This window comes from Mustelus asterias, chromosome 2 (assembly GCF_964213995.1).
Source record: "Mustelus asterias chromosome 2, sMusAst1.hap1.1, whole genome shotgun sequence".
Taxonomy (NCBI): Eukaryota; Metazoa; Chordata; class Chondrichthyes; order Carcharhiniformes; family Triakidae; genus Mustelus; species Mustelus asterias.
In genome coordinates this window covers 24010267-24028746 of record NC_135802.1, presented here as the reverse complement: position 1 = coordinate 24028746, position 18480 = coordinate 24010267, and the positions used below count along the sequence as shown (strand labels likewise).

The following is an 18480-nucleotide window of genomic DNA, read 5'->3' as shown; positions in this document are numbered from 1 at the left end:
GTATGCTTGCCTTTATAGGACGGGGTATAGAGTATAAAAGCTGGAGTCTGATGATGCAGCTGTATAGAACGCTGGTTAGGCCACATTTGGAGTACTGCGTCTAGTTCTGGTCGCCGCACTACCAGAAGGACGTGGAGGCGTTAGAGAGAGTGCAGAGAAGGTTTACCAGGATGTTGCCTGGTATGGAGGGTCTTAGCTATGAGGAGAGATTGGGTAAACTGGGGTTGTTCTCCCTGGAAAGACGGAGAATGAGGGGAGATCTAATAGAGGTGTACAAGATTATGAAGGGGATAGATAGGGTGAACGGTGGGAAGCTTTTTCCCAGATCAGAAGTGATGTTCACGAGGGGTCACGGGCTCAAGGTGAGAGGGGCGAAGTATAACTCAGATATTAGAGGGATGTTTTTTACACAGAGGGTGGTGGGGGCCTGGAATGCGCTGCCAAGTAGGGTGGTGGAGGCAGGCACGCTGACATCGTTTAAGACTTACCTGGATAGTCGCATGAGCAGCCTGGGAATGGAGGGATATAAACGATTGGTCTAGTTGGACCAAGGAGCGGCACAGGCTTGGAGGGCCGAAGGGCCTGTTTCCTGTGCTGTACTGTTCTTTGTTCTTTGTCACTCTCACTTCTGGAGTTCAGCACTTCTGCCCATGTTTGCACCAGGGCTGTAATGAGTTTAGGAGCCCAAAGACTGTGATGGAAGCCTAACTAAGTATCAGTGAGCAGTTTATGGCTAAGCCAGTGCCGCTTGATAGCGCTGTTGGTGACCCCCCTTCCCTCACTTTACTGGTGATCAAGAATAGACTGATGGGGTGGTGATTGGTCAGGTTGGATTTATCTGGCTTTTTGTATACAGGATATTTATCCAGCTTTTGTACACAGGACATACCTGGGTTTTCTACACTGCCAGGTAGATGCCAGTGCTGTAGATGCCTTTCTTACAAGCTCCAATAATTACTTGCTTAATGCTGTGTTGAACTATATAGATATAGTCCAAATTGCTGGCGAATTGCCAGCGTTGTAGTTGTACAGAACAGCTTGGCAAGGGAGCAGCAAGTTCTGGAGCACAAGTTTTCAGTACTATTGCCGGAATACTGTCAGGGCCTCCTCATGGCTTCCCAATCTTGAGTTGCTAGTTCTGTTTGAAGTGTATCCTGTTGGTAGTGCCACACAACACACTGAAGGGTATCCTCAATGTGAAGGTGGGACTTTGTCTCAAGGATTGGATGGTGGTCACTCATGAGCAGATGCATCTGCAGAGGGCAAGTTGATCAGGATGAGGTCAAGAATATCTTTCTCTCTTGTTGATCCCCTCACCATCTGCCACATACCCAGTCTAACAGCTATGTCCTTTAGGACCAGAACTATTCTTATGAGGTTGTAACTTAAAGCATTGCACAGGATGCACAACTCAGAACCTAACCTGCACCAGTACTTTTTAAACTAATACAAAGTAAAAATTATTTTGCAATGCCTTGGAAAAATAAAAATAAAATTGTTATCAAAAGCTTACATCAACAGATCATGTTCACTATTTTTATATTTAATAAAGACAAGAGGAAATTGCGGCACTTTTTCAACATGGTGCATTCAACTCTGACAAAAATAATTGTTGAAGTTAAATAGAGACAGCTGAATATATTTTATAGAAATGCAAATGAAAAAGGTGTCACTCTCCACATCACCTACCATTTTCAGGTGACAGCTTGTCATATGCATCTTCATAGATATAGTTGCGTCGAATTGTGACATTGATTCCATCTAAAAACGGCCCCTCCCCTTGTACTTCCTGTTTGTCGGCAAAGATCAATCTTTGGAAGATCTTAAAAAGAAATCACTGTAGGTAAGATTAAATCAAACTGACAAAAAAACTGCCAAATAATCAATATTGGCATATTAATTTTTGAATTAATTTTACCCGTATAATTTATATGCAACCAGAAGTTCCTAAACTATTTAGTCGGTCATCTAGTTTTCCACAGTGGCACGCACAGTGGTTGGCACTGCTGCCTCAGCGCCAGGGAACTGGATTCGATTCCAGCCTTGGCTGACTGTGTGGAATTTGCATGCTCTCCCCATATCTGTTCCGGTTTCCTCCAGGTGCATTGGTCTTCTCCCACAGTCTATAATGTGCAGATTAGACAGATTGGCTGTGCTAATTTGCCCTTTAGTGTCCCAAGGTATGTAGGACTAATGGGGTAAATGTGTGGGGTTAGGGTGAGGGGGAAGGGGATGGGCCTGGGTAAAATGTTGTGTTGGAGAGTCTGTACAGACTCGATGGGCCAAATACCCTCTTTCTACGCTGTAGAGTTTCTATGATTCTACGGTACATTAATGCTGAAATAACACAACTTACAACATTTCCAGAATCAGAGTTTATCTGAACAATGGACATTAACGCTTACATAGCACTTCACTTTAAACTGCTCATATTTTTATTATAACTTTTTGTAACAGTAGAAACTTCAACATATATGACTTATGAGCTAAAGAATATCCACAAATCTGTTTCATCTGCCAGATTAGTAAGTTTCATCTGTTTGCACACATAAGAACATAAGAAATAGGAGCAGGAGTAGGCCATCTAGCCCCTCGAGCCTGCCCCGCCATTCAATAAGATCATGGCTGATCTGACGTGGATCAGTACCACTTACCCGCCTGATCCCCATAACCCTTAATTCCCTTACCGCTCAGGAATCCGTCCATCCGCGCTTTAAACATATTCAGCGAGGTAGCCTCCACCACCTCAGTGGGCAGAGAATTCCAGAGATTCACCACCCTCTGGGAGAAGAAGTTCCTCCTCAACTCTGTCTTAAACCGACCCCCCTTTATTTTGAGGCTGTGTCCTCTAGTTTTAACTTCCTTACTAAGTGGAAAGAATCTCTCCGCCTCCACCCTATCCAGCCCCCGCATTATCTTATAAGTCTCCATAAGATCCCCCCTCATCCTTCTAAACTCCAACGAGTACAAACCCAATCTCCTCAGCCTCTCCTCATAATCCAAACCCCTCATCTCCGGTATCAACCTGGTGAACCTTCTCTGCACTCCCTCCAATGCCAATATATCCTTCCTCATATAAGGGGACCAAAACTGCACACAGTATTCCAGCTGCGGCCTCACCAATGCCCTGTACAGGTGCATCAAAACATCCCTGCTTTTATATTCTATCCCCCTCGCAATATAGGCCAACATCCCATTTGCCTTCTTGATCACCTGTTGTACCTGCAGACTGGGCTTTTGCGTCTCATGCACAAGGACCCCCAGGTCCCTTTGCACGGTAGCATGTTTTAATTTGTTTCCATTGAGATAGTAATCCCATTTGTTATTATTTCCTCCAAAGTGTATAACCTCGCATTTATCAACGTTATACTCCATTTGCCATATCCTCGCCCACTCACTCAGCCTGTCCAAATCTCTCTGCAGATCTTCTCCGTCCTCCACACGATTCACTTTTCCACTTATCTTTGTGTCGTCTGCAAACTTCGTTACCCTACACTCCGTCCCCTCCTCCAGATCATCTATATAAATGGTAAACAGTTGCGGCCCGAGTACCGATCCCTGCGGCACGCCACTAGTTACCTTCCTCCAACCGGAAAAACACCCATTTATTCCGACTCTTTGCTTCCTGTCGGATAGCCAGTCCCCAATCCACTTTAACACACTACCCCCAACTCCGTGTGCCCTAATCTTCTTCAGCAGCCTTTTATGGGGCACCTTATCAAACGCCTTTTGGAAATCCAAAAACACCGCATCCACCGGTTCTCCTCCATCAACCGCCCTAGTCACATCTTCATAAAAATCCAACATGTTCGTCAAGCACGACTTTCCCCTCATGAATCCATGCTGCGTCTGATTGATCGAACCATTTCTATCCAGATGCCCTGCTATCTCCTCTTTAATAATGGATTCCAGCATTTTCCCTACTACAGACGTTAAGCTGACCGGCCTATAGTTACCCGCCTTTTGTCTCCTTCCTTTTTTAAACAGCGGCGTAACATTAGCCGTTTTCCAATCAACCGGCACTACCCCAGAATGCAACGAGTTTTGATAAATAATCACTAACGCATCCACTATTACCTCTGACATTTCTTTCAATACCCTGGGATGCATTCCATCCGGACCCGGGGACTTGTCCACCTTCAGTCCCATTAGTCTACCCAGCACTGCCTCTCTGGTAACATTAATCGTATTAAGTATTTCTCCTGCTGCCAACCCTCTATCGTTAATATTTGGCAAACTATTTGTGTCCTCCACCGTGAAGACCGACACAAAAAACTTATTTAAAGACTCAGCCATATCCTCATTTCCCACTATTAACTCCCCCCTCTCGTCCTCCAAGGGTCCAACATTCACTCTAGCCACTCTATTCCTTTTTATATATTTATAAAAACTTTTACTATCATTTTTTATATTAATTGCTAGCCTAGCTTCATAGTCTATCCTTCCTTTCTTTATCGCTTTCTTAGTCTCTCTTTGTTGTTTCTTAAATTTTTCCCAATCACTTGTTTCTCCACTATTTTTGGCCACTCTGTACGCAGCTGTTTTTATTTTAATACTCTCCTTTATTTCCTTCGTTATCCACGGCTGGTTCTCCCTTTTCTTACACAACTCCTTTCTTACACTACTGTGGGGGCGTTACAGATTTTAAATAATAAGCATGCATAAAACAGTGGTTAGTAAAATGTCATGAATGCATCAGGCAGTTATAGACAATATTTATCGTTCCTTGAAGGTAGACTTTGCAGCAGAATAGTATTTACCTTAACACGTTCTTCAAACGGAACGACAAAAGGCAGTTCAGTTAGAATGGCAAGATGACGTTCTTCAGATACTGATAACTGAGCTGGCTCCTGCCCAACTGAAAAAATACAGAGAAAAAAAAGACAATAGCCAATATTTCATTATTAAATTCCAAAATATGTAGCACAGAAATCTGGCAGTGAGGGAGCCAGATATGCAGGAATAAATCCTTGTTTGTAGTACCGAATTTCAGCATTGCTGTATGTTTTGTTGAAGCTCTTCATCTTGCACTCATCGGGACATCCGCAACAATACAATGCAAGGGAAATCAACACATTTATATAGTACGAGAAGGGAGTGCTGAATGTTTGGCAAATGGACTCTGATTGGTAGAGATGAACAGACAAGGTAGAGACTGCCAATCAGTCAGTGCCTGCAAAACTCAAAACACATTGTCCAACATGAATTGCGATTCTGCAACATTTACTCAGCAATCCTCAGTGTACTAAGAATTGCGTTGGAACCAACTTAAGATCATCATCGGGCTCGCTGTATGGCACATTTGAATGTACTGGAAGCTACATATTAATACACAGGGTCTGCTTAAGCACCAGTTGCTGGCATTATTCCTCAGAGCCATACCTTGACCAGTGTCAAGCTGCCTGGCTTAAATTTCAAACAATTCTTGGCAGTTAATAGTCAGCCACCATCAACCGGTGCATTCTACATTGCAACACCTCCACCAATCAATCAGCACTCTTCTCATACAGTATAAATTTGCTGACTTCCCTCGCATTGTATTCTTGCGACGAAAAGCTTCAACAAAAAAAAAAGTCCTTTTAAGCAATACACAAGTTATGCAGGAATATTCAACTGCCACATGGCACATAATCACACACCTATACATGCATACCCACTTGTACTTCATACATTATAACAATGATTATAAAAGTTCTTCACATTGTAAAGCACTTTGGATATGCTGAGGTCATGGAAAGTGCTATAGGACTGTGTGGGGGCGATTTTACTGTTGCACCCCCACCCCGTCGGTGGGCATGGCGAGCTGGTAAGTTCGCAAGAGAGCCAAGAAATCAGGTTCGCGCTCGAATCCTTGCCTCTTGCAATCTTTTGGCACCAGATACTCGGCGCAATCAGCCTCGCGTCCATTTCCGGCACGAGGCTGAATAATTTTTTTTTTAAAACATCAAATTTGAATATATTTAGCTTTGATTTAATGAGCCCGGGACAGAATCGTCCAGGTTCACTTGCTTTTGCGGCCTAGCCGCGAGAGGTTCTCTCCGACGAGAATCATAGCTGGTCCCCAGCAACGGGGACCTATCGTGATGGCCTCGCCAGCAGAACTGGAAGCCATTGAGGCTCCCTAGGGAGGTCAGGTGCAAGGAGGGGCCAGAGCAAGGTGACCGGTTGGTGGGGGGCCGGGGGGGGGGGGGGGGGGGGGTGACCTGCTGCCCCTCTGCATTAGGAATGTGTGGGAGGAGGGTAGTGGGGTGATCAGGGCTGGCCATGGTAGATTGGTCTGGGCTGGGGAGGGGGTCCTCAATAGGCTGCGGGCCCCCACATAGCTGGGGAGTTGGGGGGGGGGGGGGCGTTGCTTGAGGCTGGCTGACAGCAGAATGACAGGCCTCTGATGCTAGAGACCTGCACATGCACAATTGCTCCCTCTGTTGCTTTCAGCCAGCATTCGGGTGATTTAAGCCCTGCCCATTTGCCCGACAGGCGCGAAACTGTTTTTGAGGGGTTTTTTTGTTGAAGTGGATAAGATAGCAGATTCGAACTCGCCCAAACAACGGATCAGATAACCAGGAACATGCAACAACTACTCACAGAAAATTCTAAGTAGATTGCATACACAAGCCTCCAATCAACTCAACCACCAGTACCAGCACAAAAGCAAAATATTGTAGACACTGAAAGTATGAAATGATAATAGAAATTACTGGAAAAACTCATCAGATCAGCCAGCATCTCTGGAGAGAAAAGCAGAGTTAACATTTCAGGTTGCCATGATGTGGACATGCCGGTGTTGGACTGGGGTGGACAAGGTGAGAGGTCACACAACACCAGGTTATAGTCCAGCAGGTTGATTTGAAATCACAAGCTTTCGGAGCACTGCTCCTTCTTCAGGAGAAGTCACCTTCGTCAGATTGGGAGCTTTCATCAGATCATCTGCTGCTGCACTTGATGGGAAATTGAAATTGGTGCACAGGTGTGCTGCTTCTTTCCCTCCTCCTTTGGAAGGAAGTGCGAGACAAGGACATCGGCACAGGCAATCAGCAGCACCTCAAGGAGAGTGAAAGAGGAGCTAGGAGGACAAAGGAGTGCGAGATAGAGTGAGACTGAGAGCAGAGCTGGAAGATTGAAAACAGGGCGAGCAGAGGGGCAGTTGGGAGATTGAAACCGGTACGAGGGTGCAGTGAGAAAACTAAGTGCTGGCTTACAGCTTGGAACTCCAGATGGGGGTTGGGGGGGGTGGAGGTGGCCTCTCAGGGGAAAGCAGCAACAGCCATATTTGTTGCACTATGGTTGGCTCTGCTGCACGGGAGAATTAAGAAGTGTGGGAATGCAATATTAATAGGGGATTCAATTGTAAGATCGATGTTTCTGTGGCTGCAAATGAGACTCCGGAATTATATGGTGCCTTCATGGCGCTAGAGTCAAGGATGTCTCAGAGCAGCTGTAGAACATTCTGGTGGTGGTGAGTGGGGAATGAATAGCCAGTGGTCATCTCAGCATTATCTGACAGATTTTCATGGCTGAACTACATAATGCTGCAACCTTCCTCTAAGCAACTTCCAAGTGCATCCTTTGCTAAAATAGGAGAAAGATCATTGATACACTCTGTACATCTAAATCAGCAGTATAGCCTTGCTAAACAGTTAAGCATGTGTAGCTTTGAATCTTCTCTTTTCTCTCCAGCCACAGCAGAAATTGGATACGACTCATTACTCAGAGCCAGTTTTTATTGAAGAAACACCATTCCTAGGATCGCTGGAAGAGATTGCAGATCTTGGAGACAGGCTAGATGAACTAATAATGGCAGAGACCAGCTGCTAAATGAGATTCTAGACTTTAATTTGCTCTTTCAGGCAGGAGTGCCAAAGAATAAAGCTCCTGCAGAGGCAGAGGAACTGTTGGAAAAGGAGGATCCTGGAACTTACTACACTCTGACTCTACTGTCAATGATTGTGTTGTTTCTTTTGAGGAGAACCATCCTTTTGTTGAAGAATGTCAGAAAGTGGTTGTCCATTTACTCCATTGAGCCCATCAATGATGTACAAAAACAACTGCAAGCAGCCAGCAAAAAGTTATCCAGGGAGAATGAGACCCTCAACTTCAAATTGGATCAAACCAATAATGGAAGTTCAGTGGTTATTAATTTGCACAATTGTAAGCTGCAACCCACACTTCAATCTCATCAAGTCACAGAAGCATTTCAAATTTATTTCAGTAAAGAAACAGAGTCACAAACTACAGAGCTTCTACGGCTGAAGAGCACCTTAGAAATGCTTCAAGTTGAGCAGAGTTGTCGAAGTCTAACTACCTAAGAGAACACTGAATTCAAGTCCCAGCTACAAGCATTTAGAGCACTCTCGAGCCACAGAGGGATTTACACATGAGAAATGGTACAAAAGAAAAAGTGAACATGTTGCAGTACAAGAGAAAATGCCACATCACATCCAAGGAAATTACCACAGCATCAGAAGAAATAGTTGTTACAGAGCATCTGAAGTAGTGCTGACACTAACTGTCTTTCTTATTTCTACTGAGACTCTTGGAATAACATCCGACGCTGATGTTGAACTTTCAAGCAAGTCTGTAGCTGCTGGAGGGGATTCGGAGAGACTGGATCTACATGCATTTGGAAAGGCAAGGACTGATTAGAAATAGTCAGCGGACAGTGAAGAGGTTATCTGAAACTACAACGGATCGTGATCAACTGGGCCAGTGGGGCTGAGGAATGACAGGTGGCGTTTAATTCAGATAAACGTGAGGTGTTGCATTTTGGTAAGACAATCTTGGGCAGGACTTACACAGTTAATGGTAGGACCCTGAGGAGTGTTGTCGAACAGAGAGAATGAGGGTGAAGGTACATAGCTCCTTGAAAATGGCATCACAGGTAGACAGGATGATGAAGATGGCATTTGGCACACTTGCCTTCATTGGTTGGAGCATTGAGTACAGGAGTTGGGACATTATGTTACAACTGTACAAGACATTGGTACGGTCACATTTGGACTACTGTGTACAATTCTGGTCGCCCCGCTAAAGGAAGGATGTTATTAAACTGGAAAGGGTGCAAAAAAGATTTACAAGGATGTTACTGGGACTGGAAGATTTGAATTAGAAGGAGAGGCTGGATAGGCTGGAACCTTTTTCCCTGGAACGTAGGAGGATTAGGGGTGACCTTACAGAGGTTTATAAAATCATGAGGGGCATGGATAAGGTGAATAGCCACAGTCTTTTCCCCAGGTTAGGAGTGTCCAAAACTAGAGGGCATATGTTTACGGTGAGAGGGGAAGATTTAAAAGGGAGCTGATGGGCAACCTTTTCACAGAGACTGGTGCGTATATGGAATGAGCTGCCAGGAGAGGTGGTAGAGGCAGGTACAAACAAAGAACAAAGAACAATACAGCACAGGAACAGGCCCTTCGGCCCTCCAAGCCCGCGCCGCTCCCTGGTCCAAACTAGACCATTCTTTTGTATCCCTCCATTCCCACTCCATTCATGTGGCTATCTAGATAAGTCTTAAACGTTCCCAGTGTGTCTGCCTCCACCACCTTGCCCGGCAGCGCATTCCAGGCCCTCACCACCCTCTGTGTAAAATACATCCTTCTGATATCCGTGTTAAACCTCCCCCCCCCCCTCACCTTGAACCTATGACCCCTCGTGAACGTCACCACCGACCTGGGAAAAAGCTTCCCACCGTTCACCCTATCTATGCCTTTCATAATTTTATACACCTCTATTAGGTCACCCCTCATCCTCCGTCTTTCCAGTGAGAACAACCCCAGTTTACCCAATCTCTCCTCATAACTAAGCCCTTCCATACCAGGCAACATCCTGGTAACCTCCTCTGCATTCTCTCTAAAGCCTCCATGTCCTTCTGGTAGTGTGGCGACCAGAACTGGGCGCAGTATTCAAAATGCGGCCGAACCAACTTTCTATACAACTGCAACATCAGACCCCAACTTTTATACTCTATGCCCCTTCCTATAAAGGCAAGCATGCCATATGCCTTATTCACTACAACATTTAAAAGACACTTGGACAGGTACATGGATAGGAAAAGTTTAGAGGGATATGGGCCAAACACAGGCAAGTGGGACCAGTTCAGTTTAGGAAACCTAGTCGGCATGGACAAGTTGAGCCGAAGGGCATGTTTCTGTGCTGTATATCTCAACAGTGGGCAGTTCTGGGAACCACATTTTCGGAAGGATGTAAAAGCAGTGGAGAGATTCACAAGAACAGTCCCAGGGATGAGGAACTTCCGCAATGTAGAAATACTGGAGAAGTTGCGACTCCTGTTCTTGGATAAGAGAAGGTTGAGAAGAGATTTAATAGAAGTCTTGAAATCACGAAAGGTCCAGGACTGAGTCTGGAGCTTTCAAGAAAGTCTGCAGTTGTTGGAGGGGAAAGAATGACAATTCGGAGGTAAATAAATGACTTTTCTGAGTCACATACACCCCAACCTAGCCTGTTTCCTTCAGAGAATGTCATTGTTTAATTTGATTTGTCACATGTATTAGTACACAGTGAAAAGCATGGTTTCTTGCGCGCTATACAAAGCATACCATTCATCGAGAAGAGAGTGCAGAATGTGGTATTACAATCATAGCTAGAGTGTAGAGAAAGATCAACTTAATGCAAGGTCGATCCATTCAAAAGGCTGATGAAGCAGGGAAGAAGCTGTTCTTGAGTCAGTTGGTACATGATCTCAGATTTTTGTATTTTACTCCCGACGGAAGGTGGTGGAAGAAAGTATGTCCGGGATGTGTGGTGTCCTTGATTATGACCAGGCCAAGAATGGGATCTAAACTCAGGGGGCCCATCACTTCAGGATAGTGCAACTAATCTGCCTTAGAAACTTCATTTTCTATATACAGTACTGAGAATAAGCAAAATAGCATTATACAGAGCCAAGCACATCATCCACTATTCCTCACCTAAAAGTTGGAAATTAAAGGCTTACATGATTACTTGATGCAGATAAAGGGATTTATAGCCAGGCATGGAGTCATTAATGCCATTTGTGTATGAAAGTATTGCCAAATCTATGGAAGCTACTTCAAGAGAAGAAATTATATTTTAATTCTGTATCCCCCCACCGCCCCCAACTTATAAACTTACACCTTCCAGTTGATGCTATGCACTATGTAAGAATAAAGATATAATTACAATATGGACATGGATTACAAAATCCAGAAAATTAGTTAGCAGGTAGATATTTTTCATTAATCCAACTTTAGCTGTCCTCTCACAAAGGGTTAAAGGCATTTAAACAAAAATTGCCTGTACAGCAAAGCTAAACCACTATCCTGCTACTAGAGCTCAATTATTCTGCTCAATTAGTCAATTTTATCTGCATTTCTCCATCAAGTTTCTATCTTTTACGAGAAATACGCTCTACACTAGTCAATGCAGTCTATTTATCATTCTAGTGGCTGCCATTTAAGTAAATGAAAAAGGCCAAACAAACACAGCCATATGTGCTTCAACAGGACCTTCACACTAATTGGGTTTATTCCATATGGAGTCAAGTGGCATTAAACAAATCATACACACATTGTTATCTGCTTGGTTCACACTGTACTGCTCACTGAACTAGATTCAAAATTCAAGTCATTTAATATTAAAAGCATAGTTACCCTCAAAAGTATTTCAGAATCTGGAGTATACTCACAGAAACTTACCCAATGCAGCTAAAAATGAAAGTAAAATTTGAGGAAAACTGAGTAACATTTTGCAGAACAATTAGGCACACAATTAGCATCTTAAAATAAGTTTTTTTGCCCTATATTTGTACTGGTTGAAGGTATATGTGGCAATATTAATAATTGTAATATAATAAAATAATAATAATTTGGTTTCAGATTCCAGCATCTGCAGTAATTTGCTTTTATTTCATGTTTGGCAATATTAATATTTACTATATTTTTGTCCATTATAAAGCAATTAAATTCAAGAATTTTTTTGCTTATCTACATTTCACTAATTGCGTATCTTTAAATCAAAGGGATATAATTTTTAATCAGGCTAATCAGAAGGCCTTTATAATAATAAATGGACAGATCAAAACTGGACATTTTTGCTCAGCAAGAACAAAAATCAGTATGGCAAGGAAACCCTGTTGGCCCACAACCTATCCATTGAGGCAAAATTCAGCAGCTCCACTATTACAGCATTAAACTCTCTCCTACATGATTCCAAAGGTTTAAACTCCATTCCCATAGCCCCTCCATATGCCAATCACTTGCTATGTGAAGAATAGCTTGCATTGATACACAGTGTTTTTGAGTGTACAAGGAAATTCCAAAGTGCCACAGAGGTATAATCAGAAAATTATGGATGCCAAGATAGAGAAGTAGTTTTAAGAATAGTTTATAAAATTCCGTTTGAGTAATATCGATCTACAAAAACAGGAGTGGTGGTTCAGCAGCACAATAAATTAGTCTTCGGCTACCTTAACCACCCACTCTTTTCTTCCTGTTAGGCCCTGACAATTTTCCAGATTTACTATCTTAGAAACAATCACAAGTTCCTCACTTAACTACATACTTTGGAGGCTGAAGTACGCAGTTTTGCAAATCTTAATTAACTCCTAAGAATAGGGACCAATTCCATGATTTTTCTTTGCATTGCCTCCACAGCTTAATGTCTGAGTCACAATAGTCAGAACTGAATACAGGGCTATGACGCAAACATGGAAGGAAGCACTGTCTTTTGTAGAGTGATTGACACTGCTATTGTTCCTTCCCGAGAACTTAAAACCAAAAGTCAAAATTAACACTTTAAAAAAAAAATCTGCTGCCACTTCTACATTTAAACCAGCCATCTCACCCATTCCTCCATCCTCACCTTCAAGTGAACTTCCACCAACAAGCCACATTTTGGTGGAGAGCATTAGAAGGGTAAATGTGACTAATTTATATTTCTTTTTTTGTTAAACAACAGGGCTCTTTATATTTACTAAAAACATTGTTTTCATTGTGTTTTATTCTTTACACATCAAATTTTGGGATGGACGGAACCTATATAATTGACTGTCATTATAAAACATATTTGTGAAGCTTCCCAAGAAAGTAACTCCAGCAAATGGCAGGACTTTACTGTACATCAAAGTATGGTCTGACCAAAGCACTAGTTAAATACAATTTTCTTTGATTATTGTTGTTTCCATCGGGTTACATTTTAGATATAAAGTTCGGAAAGGTATTTGCATTATTCACTGGTGCTCCGTAGTGACCAAACATTTGTGCAGCTCCATTTGCTTCCTTTAACCTCAGCCTAGTTATTTCAACATCCTTCATGATTAAGTCACGTCAGTCATCTTTCAATTTTGTACAGAAAGAATTGCGCCATTTCCTACTCAATCACCTCCACCATTTCCTTTTGATAACAAGTGACAGCATTTGCTGCAGGCTTGCATTGACTAAACAGTGAATTTTGCAATAAACTTCTTCATTTAAAGGAGATACTGACAACATAAATTAACGTAAGTAAAAGAAAAGCAATTACCATCTAGTGTTGATTGCAATGGTCCTATCCTTCCCATTCGACGCATCCTCCAGACATGTCTAGCTGAGGGCACATAGAGCTGTGTGACCTAATAGTAAGAGATGCTGACAATAAGTAACCATCAGTCTTCCAACTTCAGTGGATTTTGAAACAATAACTTCACAATTGATATGTTTTAAATGTCTCACAGCATTTCAAGAAATCAGTTTGTCTAATAAGAACAAAATGGCACTTCAAATAATCAATTCAGTATTGACAACTGAAGTGACTGCAAAATGAAAGCAATTAAGGTAAGTAATGCATTAATTTGAGTGTATTTTAAGATTTTTTTAGCTTGCGCAACCTCCACCTACATTACACAGTATGATCTCGCTATGTAGCATTCTTTTCTGGTCAGCTGAGTGGCTAACACGTGTGGAAACAATGCATCACAGCCAAAAGGGCTGGATCCTGATCCCGAGAGAGGAAATTGTCATGGCTCCTGAAATTATACTGAAAGTATCCACATGTGAGAGAACTAGAAAGTGGATTAAACCATCGTACGATTTTTATGAGAGGTTGAGTAGATTGGGCCTGTGCTGAGTGGAGTTTAGAAGAATGAGAGGTGACCTTATTTAGACCTATAGGATTCTCAGGGGACTTGACAGGGGAAATATGCTGTGAGGTTGTTTCCCTTAGTTGGAAAGTCTAAGAGCAGAGGGCATAATCTAAGAGTAAAGGGTCACCCATTTAAGACAGATGTAGTACTTTCCCAGTCTGAGGGTAGCGAATCTGTGGAATTCTTTACCGTAGAGGGTTTTAGAGGCTGGGTCGTTAAGTATGCTCAAGGCAGAGATAGACAGGTTTTTAATCAGTAAGGAAATCAAGGGTTACAGGGATAAAGCAGAAAAGTGGAGTTGAGGATCATCACAACCAATCAGTTATGAGCTCATTAAATGGCGGAGCAGTCTCAATGGGCTGAATGGCCTACTCCTGCTCCTATTTCTTATGGTCTTAGCCATTTTAAAAAGAACAGAACTAATCAAGTTAATTACAAGCCTGTTAACGTTGAATCTATGGTAGTAAGACACTAAAATTAACTTTTTTTAAATGGTTAGAAGCAGCAACCATTGATTTTAAAAAGACCAGTCATGTTTGTCGCTTGGTAGTACAGAACTTAATATTACTGAAAAAGAGACATGTTGCCAAAGTTTTTCTTCTTACACTCATCAGGACAAATGCAGAAGTGCGAAATTTCAAATGATCACAGCAGTTCATGCTGCAGGAGAAAAGGGTGCTGATGGGTTGGCAAGTTGACTCTGATTGGCTGAAACGCTGCCATAGAGAAAGCAACAGGAAACTATAGGCTCCTTATGCTATCAGTCAATTCAAAAAAGGTGCAAGGCTTGAACATATTCCTTTTATTTGCGGAGAGTGGATGCCTGCATGTCGCTTCTGGAAACCATAGAGTATTCCACCATACTTCCGAATTGTGCCTATTTTGTGGTGGCTGACTTTGGGGAGTCAGGAGCTAAGTTACTCGCTGCAGAATTCTCATCCTCTGACCTGCTCTTGTAGAAACTGTTATTATATTGCTAGTCCATTAAGTTTTTGGACAATGCTAAACCCTGGGATGTTCATGATCGGTGATTCAGCAACAATAATGTGTTGAATGTCAAGTGGAGATGGTTAAATTATCTTTTGTTGGAGGTACTTATTGTCTCGCACTTGTTCATTGTCATTTGCCACTTATCAGCCCAAGTCTGAAATTTGTCCAGGCCCTGCCACATGCTGGCATGGACTGCTTCCACACTCAAGTAGCTGTAAATGTTACTGAATACTGAAATCATCAACAAGCATTCCACTTCTGATTTTATAATGGAGGGAAAGTCATTGATCAAGCACCTGATATTGGTTGGGCCTAGAATACCACTGGAACTCCTGAAGCAATGACCTCAGGCCGAAATTATTTGCTTCCAACAATCACAACTATCTTCCTATGTGTACGACTCCAACCAGTGGAGCATTTTCCTCCTCATTCCCATTGACTTTAATTATGCCAATGCTCTTTGATGCCACACGCTACCTTAATGTCAAGGATAATCACTCTCACCAGATTTACCAGAATGATAGCTGGACTTCGTGGGTTAAATTATGAGAGATTACACAAGCCAAACTTGTACATCCTGCGATTCAAACAGTTAGAGTGATTTGATGAAGATATTAAGAGAATTAGATAGGGTACGAGAGAGAGAAAATATTTCAGCTAACTGGATCCAAGACTGGGAGAATGGTCTAAAATTTGGACAGTAAGGAGTCTAACAACACCAGGTTAAAGTCCAACAGGTTTATTTGGTAGCAAACGCCACTAGCTTTCGGAGCGCTGCTCCTTCGTCAGATGGAGTGGAAATCTGCTCTCTTTTGGACTTTAACCTGGTGTTGTTAGACTCTTTACTGTGTTTACCCCAGTCCAATGCCGGCATTTCCACATCATGACTAAAATTTGGAGCCAAACTTATCAGGAGTGAAATTAAGAAACACAGGTGGAAGTCTGGAACCCTCCTCAGTAAATGGCAATTGAATGTGCAGCTAAAACCAGGCTGCCAATCAAAGCATTGGTTTGTAAGGTTAGCTGGAGTCAAGTGGGAAGAATTGCAGCCCTCAGTACCAGGTACCGTTTCCATTAGAGAACTAGAAAGCGTGAGTCACAGATGTCGGACTTTGACCTTCAAGCAACAGGCTGATAGTGTTGAAATCACTCGATTATACATTGTTAATTATGCTCTGAAGTAATGGATAAGAACTGTTTAACAAGAAATCTCAAATTGTATTCCAGGATGTCCCTTCACCTCTTGTACATTCAGATGAAAAACACGCACCTTATCGGCTCGGATATTAACTTGGTCAGAAAGCCAGTGATCAGGAGGACAAAACTGCCGTCTTGTGTCCCTTGACTTTAACATTTTCACTAAATTGGAGATCACCTAAGTGAAATAAACAAACACATGACTTAAGTAATAGCATTGTGCAGTATTCTGTTTTGTGCACAGGGAACTTGACGCTGATTTCACTTGCACAATTCTCATTACTCCAGATGACTGGTGTTTTCCATCATGAAGTGCACAAAAGTAAAATCTGATTACAAGGAACAAATTAATTAAGTTAAGAATGCATGACAACACCAGAGTGCTGAGAGGGCTGATTGTGAATACAATGTAGTCCAAGATTATGTTGTACACAAAATCACTTCAAGCTAACTTGTCAGTATCAATTATCTTTTTTCTCAGTTTTTACAAAAGACTTGCCAGGAATAATTCAACACTCACCAGCCACTTCTGGTACCTCACCCAAATGGTTTTCGTTCATGTCTTACACTCCCCCCTTGCCCAAAGTATCACAACCAAAGACAGTTCCTAATCATCAAATATTCAAACTCATCCTTCCCAAAAACCAAAAAAAAAATTATTTTCTGCATATCCAGTTAAGTAATATTGAGGTTAATTGTTGAACCTGCTATGGCTTAGATCTCTAATTTTACGGAGACCGGAAACCAAACTTGACATTTTCAAATGTGTGCATTGTTTAGTATCAATCCATGTGTCCGGTGACCCATGAGGGTAGGTAACTTTCAAAATTAATTTAAAAGTCATTTTTGTACATAGCAGTTTCTACCCTACATCAATTTTAAGCTCCACCATCTCAATGAACAGATTTGCAATGTAAATATTGCAATATGGCACTCATATTACTTGGGTAGTATTCCTAAAGTGTAATTTCAACACAATAATCAAGGTAAATCCATCAGTCACTTATTATAGAAAATGAAAGGTTAGTTAGATGTTCGCAAGGTCAGATCTATTCTTGATATTTTTGTCAAGGCATTCTAGGGCACATGCCAGCATGATTAGTTTTAAGAGGCCTCTGAATGGGCACATGAATAGGGAGGGAATAGAGGGATACAGACCAAGTAAGGGCAGAAGGTTTTTTTTGAGTTTAGTTAGGAAATCATGATCGGCACAGGCTTGGAGAAGTGTCAATTTATTAGAAAAAGGGGGTATCAGAGGTATTGCATTAATTGTCTGAGAACCCCAACATTAAAAGAGAACGAATGAACAAATCAAAAAGTTAGCTTGTCACTGGTTAGCTTGTTCCTGTGCTGTACTTTCTTTGTTCTTTTCATCACAGTTAAACTGGAAAAATACGAAATATGAACAGTTTGTACCCCACATGGCCTTTAAGTCCTTTTGATGCTGCAGCTGAAAAGGCATTTTAGTTAGATCATGACATACTCACAAAACAAAAATATTTTGCTGAAGAGCACAGCTAAGTTTGAACACATCGATTATTTTGATTAACAGATTATGCAGCATCAGTTTATTTTAGACTGACATCACAGAAGCTGAAGCTGAAACTGTAATGGGAAGCGGGAAAAAGCAGAGTAACGGTCAAAACCCAAACATCATCATGGGAAGATCAGCGGCACAATGGCTTCAATAGTTTAAGGCGGCCCATCACCTTTGCAGGGTGACAGACTGTTGGTAATCAATGCTTCCTTGCCAGCATTATCCACGTCCCAAGAACAAATTCCCACTGCTGATTAGTATCCAGTGACCCCTGCTGGAGAATCGGGTGAGGACAAGACAAGGCATTACTTTGTGAACAAACAGCCAGACGACACGAGCCTCAGGTATGACAAGTAGGTACTTTGTCAAAGTACCAAAAGCCTCCTGGTCTCTGTGGACCTGTACCCCAAGATTTGTGCCCCAAGGGCAAGGGTCGGGGAAAGCAGCAAAAAAAAAAAGGGAGGCGATGGCCTAGTGGTACTATTGCTGGACTATTAATCCAGAAAACCCAGCTAATGTTCTGGGGACCCGGGTTTGAATCCCGCCATGGCAGCTGGTGGAATTTGAATTCAATTAAAACTATCTGGAATTAAGAATCTACTGGTGACCATGAAACCATTGTCAAGTGTCGGAAAAACCCATCTGGTTTTTCGAGAAGGAA

At 42.2% G+C, this 18480-nt stretch overlaps 1 protein-coding gene across 4 annotated transcripts in view; it reads right to left on the bottom strand.

Moving 5' to 3' along the window:
* The window catches only part of ube3c (ubiquitin protein ligase E3C), a 150483-nt gene that overhangs the window by 61120 nt on the left and 70883 nt on the right, over positions 1–18480 (bottom strand). For all 4 annotated transcript variants that reach the window (XM_078232394.1, XM_078232384.1, XM_078232401.1 and 1 more), the window contains 4 exons: positions 16356–16460; positions 13498–13585; positions 4761–4858; positions 1690–1822 (listed from right to left, as the gene is read on the bottom strand). In XM_078232394.1, the coding sequence (XP_078088520.1) occupies positions 1690–1822; positions 4761–4858; positions 13498–13585; positions 16356–16460 (424 nt within the window). The remainder of the gene's footprint in view (positions 1–1689; positions 1823–4760; positions 4859–13497; positions 13586–16355; positions 16461–18480) is intronic.